This window comes from Panulirus ornatus, chromosome 33 (assembly GCF_036320965.1).
Source record: "Panulirus ornatus isolate Po-2019 chromosome 33, ASM3632096v1, whole genome shotgun sequence".
Classification (NCBI taxonomy): Eukaryota; Metazoa; Arthropoda; class Malacostraca; order Decapoda; family Palinuridae; genus Panulirus; species Panulirus ornatus.
This window is the reverse complement of record NC_092256.1, coordinates 13,503,465-13,513,770: the sequence shown is the minus strand read 5'-3', so window position 1 is coordinate 13,513,770 and position 10,306 is coordinate 13,503,465. Positions and strand designations below refer to the sequence as shown.

General features: G+C 40.9%; 1 protein-coding gene across 2 annotated transcripts in view; it reads left to right on the top strand.

Annotated features, from left to right (window-relative positions):
- Window positions 1–130: 130 nt before the first annotated feature.
- The window catches only part of LOC139759479 (uncharacterized), a 41,523-nt gene continuing 31,347 nt past the window's right edge, over window positions 131–10,306 (top strand). Inside the window, exons 1-2 of one of the 2 annotated variants that reach the window (XM_071681652.1) lie at window positions 131–999; window positions 7,774–7,906. In XM_071681652.1, the coding sequence (XP_071537753.1) occupies window positions 463–999; window positions 7,774–7,906 (670 nt within the window). In that variant the 5' untranslated portion in view covers window positions 131–462. Of the gene's footprint in view, window positions 1,000–7,773; window positions 7,907–9,853; window positions 10,100–10,306 lie in introns of those variants that run through there. The other variant, XM_071681653.1, reaches the window with a different exon arrangement.

Here is a 10,306-nt window from a genome sequence, read left to right as displayed (position 1 = left end):
AGCCAAATGTTAGGGTGGATAAGGGGCGTGTTTCTACGAGGAATTGGAAAATGTCGGGTGGGGTGAGTGTAGTAGGCGTGCCTCACGAACGATGTGTAGTGGCTGGACGACATTTCTGAGCCGTTGGTACGCCTGGAACTGTATTGTCGAATGTTTTATTTACTTTGACTTGTTCATTGTAGATATCAGAAAATCCCAAGATCATTTGATATCATTAACTCCTTTTTTATGCAAATTAAGCACGGTAGGAGTGCACGGAACGAAATGACACATAGGAAACTCGCTCTTTTAGAAGAATGTATTATAGCATTGCAACCATTGTTGGAACATTTTCATTTGGGTGCAAATGGCGACTTATATATTAAGATGAAGTTTGTCACTGTGGAAATTTCCGTAACATTGGTGGATCGTGAGGCATGCCAGGCAGCGAAGTGAGACACGCAGAGTGAGCCTCTTGCCATAATGGTGTGTAAGGATGAGGTGTGTCTGTGGTTTAAGAACAATGAGCCACACCGCCGCCTCGAGTTGCTATGTGGCCTGCTGAACATGTGTTTACCAATGGAGCTAAGGTTTATTAGCACATGTGTGGAAGACCTCGGCAAGAGGGACTCCCATGACCTCAGGGAAGCTGAATACAAGGCAAACAATGCGCAGGAAATAAGCCGGTTGTCCAATTTGTTAGATGTAAGGACGCGTAGCAAACTGATAGTGTTCGTTGCCTTGCTTAACTCCAGGAATCATACTTGTTCTACTCTGTTGTACCAGATCCTCGCCGAAGCCCAGCAGGATTCTTCCAACTGCGATGTGAACTACGTCAAGGAGATGCTGCTTATTTACACCATGGTCCTGCACCATCCTGCCTTCACCTATGAGCAAAAAAGGGTTATAGCTGAACTCCATACCCGAGCATGTAGACTGGAGATGCAGCTCTCTCAGCAGCGGGACACAGACAGTGAACTTCTCGAGGCTCTCTCGCAGACCTGTAGTCCTGCAGCTGAGGTAGGCTGTATGAGAGTAGGGAGGGGCTGCTACGAAGGTCTGGTGGAAATAGGGGTTCATGAAAAATTCCAGCTTTGTGGCACATTAACCTCAGGCTTAGAAGAAATGCATGACCTTTCATATACCTAATGGATGTGATTTGTAACATTATTACTTTTCAGGTTAATGTTGAAAGATTGTTTTCTGAAACATCGTAACTAGCTGTAGAAATAGTGTTGGATACCGTACACTTCCAATGCATATGATGTGCACATGATTTTTGTATGATAAATATTGTAGTATTGCAAATATAATTATCCTTGCCATTGTCAGTCTCCACCCTTGTGCATCTTGGCACTCCTTTACAGATGATATAAATGAATTCATGCAGCAATAGATTATTGGGTCCTAACAAGGAGGTTGGTTTTGATATTGGAAAAGAACAGAAAACCATAGTGTAGTAGGAGTGATAAAGCACACAGATGTTTCAAGGAGAAAAGCCTGTAAATTTTTCTTGTTGCTGAGGAGTTGGATTTGAAGTGAATCATTTATGAAGTGTATGCTTCGACATTCCTTTGGTACGGTTTTTAACAATTCTGATTGGTACATTATTCCATATGTTAAAAGGCCTGAAGAAGAAATAATAATTCACCTCATACTTTTACTTATCTTATACCCCTTCCAGTAATTTCTTTTGGACTGTTTGAAAAGTGCCTCTGTCTCTGGACACAAGCAAGGCTTGTGGTCTTGATGGCATCCATCCCTGTGTACTAAAAGTGTGCTTCTGAACTTGCACCTGTGCATGTGCTGCATTCTCGTGAATCCTTCAATTCTGCTCCTTTCCTCTTTTACTCGTTCTATACAACTTCAGTAAACTCAGACTTGGACAGGATATTTCAGTTAGGTAGACAAATTCTGGTTAAGTTTAATGCCTCCAAGACCCAATATCTACCCCTCTCTTTATCGAAAATTCCTCAATTTTCCAGTCTCCTTTGACAGTTCTGTAATTCTACCTCTTGACTCAGTGTAGTGAACACACTTCATTGTTATTGTAACATCAAATCTATTTTGGAAACCCAACTTTATGGAAATAGATAAGTCTACCTCTTAGAAAACTGGGACTCCTGTTAGATGTTGAAATATCTTTTCCTCCATGCAGTTGCTCCCTTTATACATAGGATTGATCTATTCAAGTTTATTGTATAGGCTCTCACACCAAGGATGGCTATAGGTTTGCATCCTCCTTACTTGACACTGTTGGTTCAAAAGCCGTGTGACTTATAAACTCTCCCAGGGTAACTTCAAAACTTGAGCCACTTGCCCTACGCCACAATGTTAAGGGTTAGCTTTCCCTCTTCGAGAGGTATTACTTTGGTTTTTGCTCCAAAGAGTTGGCTTCTTGTGTGTTCCCACCACCAGCTAGACCACGCAGTCCTCAGCAAGCTGCTATGTCACATAAGTGTGTGGCCAATGACAACTCATGGTGGGTCATATTGATAATTGTTTCCTCCCAACAACTCGAAGCTTTCGAACTCTCTACCTTCTCATCGTCTTTCCCAAGAACTATGACCTGGCATATTTTAAAAGTCAGGTTTTTCACTCTAAAATTTGTGAATGTTTTCCCTTGTCTCTTCAGTTTCTCTTTCATTAACTTTTATATATTTCAATTTAGGCTTGGTTCTGTATACTTTGTCCAGTGTAAAAAGAGTGAGAGAAGAAATCAAGGTATTATTATTACCCCCACAAGTTTGCATATATATTTTTTTAGTGAAATCAGATAAAATTATCCTTAAGTAGCTTGTTAGACCAAGATTATCAATTTTGAATATTTTGTTTATCTATATCTCTGATGCTTGTTCTAATTGGAACTCCCACAAGGGGGTTGCCATAGCAACAGAGTCTCCATAACTAGTGAACTCCAGTGTTGCTTTTTATCCTTTAGTGACTCACACTTAACAGGTCACTGGCAGAGGCAAGTCTAGAACAGTGTTTGCAGAGGCTCTCACCTACTACTTCTGCCTAATATTTCTCTGTAATGCTGATGCTTAACTGATCCTGCCTACTACTTCTATCTACTGCTGTTACCATCTTGCCAAAAGGCAGGGCTAGTGCATAGTTTGAACACTCTTCTTTATCCACTCTGCCTTTGTACAGTGGCACTATACATGCATTCTGCCAATCCTTAGGCACTTCACCATAATCCATGCATACATTGAATATCCTTACCAACCAATCAACAACAGTCACCCCCTTTCTTAATAGATTCAACTGCAATACCATCCAAACCCGCTGTCTTGCCGGCTCTCATCTTCCGCAAGGCTTTCATTACCTCTTCTCTCTTAACCAAACCATTCTCCTTGACTCTCTCACTTAGCACACCACCCCAACCAAAACACCCTATAGGTGCCACTCTATCATCAAAGACATTCAACAAACCTTCAAAATACTTACTCCATCTCCTTCTAACTTCATCCCTACCTGTTATCACTTCCCCTCTTGCCCCTTCACCGATGTTCCCATTTGTTCTCTCGTCTTTCACACATTATTTACCTCCTTCCAAAATATCTTTGTATTCTCCCTAAAGTTTAATGATTCATTCTCACCCCAACTCTCACTTGTACTCTTCTTCAACCCATGCACCTTCTTCTTAACAGACTTATTCCCCTATAATTGCTACATGTATCCTCGTGTCAGCCTTTCCTCACTCATTCTTTCCATGTTCCCAAACCAGTTTAGCACACCCTCTTCAGCTCTCGCAACCATGCCCTTTTTTTGTATCATTGAGTAGTTGGATCATGCTAGAGGTAAGGAACAACACTCACATCTAGGCCAGAACTAGTGAGTAGCAAGTACCTTAGGCTGAAAGTTCTCTGTACAAATGCAGACAGCCTGGTGGCAAATGGAAAAGAGCTAGAATTTAGGGACCATTTATGAGAATGCAACCTGGGCATTGTGGGATTGGTGAAGAAACTCACAAAGAACTCTGAGTTTGTCCTGAGGGATACACTATAATAGCAAGGTGGATCACCTCCTCTTATAAGTGATTCCTTTAGATTTCAGAAAATGTTAGTAGATAGTGCCCTCAGACAATACACAGTGTGAAGATTACTGTGGTTGGGAAGTGCACGATCTTCCAAAGAACTACCACAAAGCAGAACAGGTTTATATAGAAAATAATGAAGGAACAGTGAGCATGGTGAAGGATGCAACAAAATACTCTCTCCTTAGAGATGCTAAAGTACTGATGCTTGGGGGTTTCAGTCACAGAGAAATAAATTGGGGAAATTAGATTTCCAAGGAGATGCTGTGTTATGGGGACACATTCTTGAAAGTAAGTTGGAGAACGTTCTGCATCATTGTGTAATAGAGCATATGAAAGCTGCACTAAATGACATTCCATCTATACTTGACCTTGTCTTTACACACTGCATTATAGAAGTAGAACATATATGATGCTCCTGTTGGAATGAGTGATCATTTAGTGGTTATTTTTTGATATTTGGTGGTGGAGGATGCAGGAGAGGAATTAGATTGGGCACAGGAAGCAAAGAGGAAGTACATTCATGAACAACATGGAACTGATCACTCTCTTTGGGAGAGGGAGTTCAGAGAGTGTATATCAGTGCAACAGAAGGTTCTGTTAAATCTACATGGAAGGGGTCAGATCATGGATCCCCCTGATGCCCAAGAAGGGAGGAGGATCAAAATGGAGAGAGGTGATATAAAAGACACTATATATATATATATATATATATATATATATATATATATATATATATATATATATATATATAACAACTTGCCTCCCACACCATATATTCTTAGTACCTTCCACAGAGCATCTCTATCAACTCTATCATATATTTTTTTTTTTTTTTTGCTGCTGTCTCCCGCGTTTGCGAGGTAGCGCAAGGAAACAGACGAAAGAAATGGCCCAACCCACCCCCATACACATGTATATACATACGTCCACACGCGCAAATATACAATACCTACACAGCTTTCCATGGTTTACCCCAGACGCTTCACATGCCCTGATTCAATCCACTGACAGCACGTCAACCCCAGTATACCACATCGATCCAATTCACTCTATTCCTTGCCCTCCTTTCACCCTCCTGCATGTTCAGGCCTCGATCACACAAAATCTTTTTCACTCCATCTTTCCACCTCCAATTTGGTCTCCCACTTCTCCTCGTTCCCTCCACCTCCGATACATATATCCTCTTGGTCAATCTTTCCTCACTCATTCTCTCCATGTGCCCAAACCATTTCAATACACCCTCTTCTGCTCTTTCAACCATGCTCTTTTTATTTCCACACATCTCTCTTACCCTTACATTACTTACTCGATCAAACCACCTCACACCACACATTGTCCTCAAACATCTCATTTCCAGCACATCCATCCTCCTGCGCACAACTCTATCCATAGCCCACGACTCGCAACCATACAACATTGTTGGAACCACTATTCCTTCAAACATACCCATTTTTGCTTTCCGAGATAATGTTCTCGACTTCCACACATTCTTCAAGGCTCCCAGGATTTTCGCCCCCTCCCCCACCCTATGATCCATTTCCGCTTCCATGGTTCCATCCACTGCCAGAGCCACTCCCAGATATCTAAAACACTTTACTTCCCCCAGTTTTTCTCCATTCAAACTTACCTCCCAATTGACTTGACCCTCAACCCTACTGTACCTAATTACCTTGCTCTTATTCACATTTACCCTTAACTTTCTTCTTTCACACACTTTACCAAACTCAGTCACCAGCTTCTGCAGTTTCTCACATGAATCAGCCTCCAGCGCTGTATCATCAGCGAACAACAACTGACTCACTTCCCAAGCTCTTTCATCCCCAACAGACTTCATACTTGCCCCTCTTTCCAAAACACTTGCATTCACCTCCCTAACAACCCCATCCATAAACAAATTAAACAACCATGGAGACATCACACACCCCTGCCGCAAACCTACATTCACTGAGAACCAATCACTTTCCTCTCTTCCTACACGTACACATGCCTTACATCCTCGATAAAAACTTTTCACTGCTTCTAATAACTTGCCTCCCACACCATATATTCTTAATACCTTCCACAGAGCATCTCTATCAACTCTATCATATGCCTTCTCCAGATCCATAAATGCTACATACAAATCCATTTGCTTTTCTAATATATATATGTTTCCTTGCGCTACCTCGCAAACGCAGGAGACAGCGACAAAGCAAAAAAAAAAAAAAAAAAAAAAAATATATATATATATATATATATATCTTTCTTTCAAACTATTCGCCATTTCCTGCGTTAGCGAGGTAGCCTTGAGAACAGAGAACTGGGCCTTTGAGGAAATATCCTCTCCTGGCCCCCTTCTCTGTTCCTTCTTTTGGAAAATTAAAAAAAAATAATGAGAGGGTAGGATTTCCAGCCCCCCGCTCCCCATATATATATATATATTTGTTTTTTTTTTGCTTTGTCGCTATCTCCCGCGTTTGCGAGGCAGCGCAAGGAAACAGATGAAAGAAATGGCCCAACCCACCCACATACACATGTATATACATACACGTCCACACACGCACATATACATACCTATACATTTCAACGTATACATATATACACATGTACATAATTCACACTCCCTGTCTTTATTCATTCCTGTTGCCACCTCGCCACTCATGAAATGACGACCCCTTCCCCCCGCATGGGCGAGAGGTAGCTTAAGGTAGCGCTAGGTAAAGACAACAAAAGCCACATTCGTTCACACGCAGTCTCTAGCTGTCATGTACAGTAGGGTTGAGGGATAAGTCAATTGGTAGGTAAGTTTGAATGGAAAAACCTGGGGGAAGTGAGGTGTTTTAGATATCTGGGAGTGGATTTGGCAGCGGATGGAACCATGGAAGCGGAAGTGAGTCATAGGGTGGGGGAGGGGGTGAAAGTTCTGGGAGGGTTGAAAAATGTGTGGAAGGCAAGAACATTATCTCGGAAAGCAAAAATGGGTATGTTTGAAGGAATAGTGGTTACGAAAATGGTATATGGTTGCGAGGCGTGGGCTATAGAGTTGTGCGGAGGAGGGTGGATGTGTTGGAAATGAGATGTTTGAGGATGATATGTGGTGTGAGGTGGTTTGATCGAGTAAGTAAGGGTAAGAGAGATGTGTGATAATAAAAAGAGTGTGGTTGAGAGAGCAGAAGAGGGTGTTTTGAAATGATTTGGTCACATGGAGAGAATGAGCGAGGAAGGATTGACAAAGAGGATATATGTGTCAGAGGTGGAGGGAATGAGGAGAAGTGGGAGACCAAATTGGAGGTGAAAAGATGGAGTGAAAAAGATTTTGAGTGATCAGGGCCTGAACATGCAGGAGGAAGAAAGGCATGCAATTGGAACAATGCGATATACTGGGGTCGACGTGCTGTCAGTGGATTGAACCAGGGCCTTGAACCAGCGTCTGGGGTAAACCATGGAAAATTCTGTGGGGCCTGGATTTGGAAAGGGAGCAGTGGTTTCGGTGCATTATACATGACAGCTAGAGAGTGAGTGTGAACAGTGTTCTTTGGAAGACCTTTTTGGTGTTGTGTTGGTAATGTCATATTGAATGCAATAACTGATTATCTTAGTATGGTAAAGATTCTCTGTAGGCAATATTTGTATCTGATCAACAGAAAAAGTGTGCCTTTGTAATACCCCATTATAATTGTGTCTTACTTAGAATATTGGTAGTTACTTCATTTTGGTATACAGTACTTTACTGACACATTGATGATTTTGCATCCTTCTTTCTGACCTTGTAGGGATGTGACCGTGGCCTAAGTGTTGGCACTGAGCCTGAAGGGGATGCTCTTTTGGATGGCTGTGGACTCTTGCCAACCCCTGGATCTCAGCTTCACCACCATTACCATCAGCGTGCCCAGAGTTTACGAGCAGGTAAGCCCAGTGTTTATTTAGTGATTTTTCTAGATGCTAAGGTACCTGAGGAGTATTATTAAAACAAGAAAACTCTGGACTAGTGATCCTAATTGGTGTGCTGTAGAATCATGCAGTATTTCTCTTTAATCTGGACTCTCTCAAGGCTGGTTTCTTCATTTTCTGAACTCTTTTGAAGACTTGGCCAGGGTATATGTTACAAAGAGAGAGAGAAATAAAGGTCATTTCAGGCTGTAGATTATTTTCTATAATTGGTTGATACTGCATAACTTATCTGTTAGAAAACTAAGCATTGATGCATATTGACCAGTGGCAATCTCATCTGGCTTCCCAGCATCTATCCTCCCCAGTCAGACTGTGTATTTCATTAACTCTTGTGTGCAGTTGATATTTATGGCATTCCCAGTGTACGAAAGATAAAGGATTTTTATTGTAGGAATTGTTGCACAAAGAAATGCATTAACTTTTTTAAGCAAAAGTTAACCACTGCATATTTAGGAAAAAATATAGTTTACTAGATTGGCCATCCTCAGTGCTAGTATACAAAGTGATTGCAGCTTTTTTATTTATGATTAGGTGCACAAAGAATATCAAAATCATTATTTTTTTTTCTTATGAACTGAGGCTTAACCTTTAAATCAACCTGTGAGTCACCCTAGATGCCACGGTGATCACTGCTGTTGCTTAGCTGCACGTAGACCATTACAAGCTATTGTGATTTATGATGTTATTTTCATCCATAAATCATGTTTTTCATATATCTGTTTGTGAATGATTGTTCTGTAGTACAATAAACACTGAACTTAATTACTTACTTTTGAGTACTTACAATTAGATTCTGTCAAAAGGCAGGGCTAGTGCTTAGCCCCCACAGCAGGAAGATGTAGAGTTGCAGTGAACCACTCATGTATGTTACATTTTGTCAGCTTTCATCATTGAGATGGAAATATTGTATGTCTTTAGACTGAGTGCCAGCAGCTCAGATATTGGTAAAGTAGAAAAAATGAATCTTCAGCCAAAGAAGTAAAACTTGAAATGCTATGAAGTGCTGGCAAACTCTACGCCTGTCAGTAACCCTCCTACCACTGATTACTTAGATGAGTAGTACTGGTAGAACCTCCCTGGTTGGTGGTTGCCTACTACCTATAGAGAGAGAGAGAGCATCAACATCGCCATTTATAATGTTTCATTCATGACTTATATTGCTTTTTATATGTACCTTCTTATTCTTCTCCATTATAAGGGTATTGAAAATAATAACTTGAGTTGTAGAATTACAAAAAAGTTTAGAAAAATGCTTAGAAAGTACTATAAGGACACCTCTCAGATGTTGATGTGAACTGCACATTTTTGGTTTGGTGAAAGACAGTGGCTGCTGAATGTTGAGACGAGGCTAGTAGTTGAGTAGGATGTTCTTTCTGAGTTTAAGCTGGGATTTTCTAGGGATAGATTGTGATATTATCTCTTCCATCTGTGTTGCCCTCCAGGGAGATTACCTTAAGTGATATCACCCATTTCCAGTTATTTAGTTCCTTTACTATGTTCATATGGGTTGTTAAAGATCTCTGAACACTGCACTTTCGCCTGCCTTATAGAGTGACATAAGAACTCAACGATGTTCAGTTTGCAAAAAAATTAGTGCCTTGAAAATCTCTCTCTCTCTCTCTCTCTCTCTCTCTCTCTCTCTCTCTCTCTCTCTCTCTCTCTCTCTCTCTCCTCTCTTCTCTCTCTCTCTTCTCCCCCCCCCCCCCACTGACCTGTTGGAGGAGGCAACTTTGTTTTTGTTGTGTTTGCTGAAGGTTAGGTCATTTGTCATTATTTACCCCAAGGTTTTCACATAATTCATCTGGTTAATGATAGTGTCTTTGTCTGTCTGGTATTCTGTACTGTTTTTTTTATTTCATTTTCCCATACAGGAGGGGTTGAACCTTATCCACATTGAAAAGCAGGTTGTTCATGGTAGCCCAGTGGAAGACTTCGTCTATGTCTCTTTGCAGCCTTTCCGCATCACTTGTTGATGTGATTTTCATACTTGTATTGTCTGGAAAGGATGATATGAAACTATGGCTCATGCTTGCATCAGTGTCAGATATAAGAATGAAGAACAAGGGGTGGAAGTACTGATCCTTGGGGAACTGAGCTTTTTACTATGGAGGCACTGAGATGGCATGTTTTACATCTACAAGTTTTGATGTAAGTTAAAAAGTTGTAAATCCAACTCCCAATTTTTCCAGTTATTCATGTCTTTCACATTTTATGTGCTGTGATGCTCTGATCACATTTATGAAATACTATTGCAAAGCCTGTGTAAGTCATGTTAGCATTTTATTTATTTTTTAGAACTTCAACAGTCTCGTCTTAGTGGCCAGGCAACTGAGAAAGGCAAAATATTCCCACCCT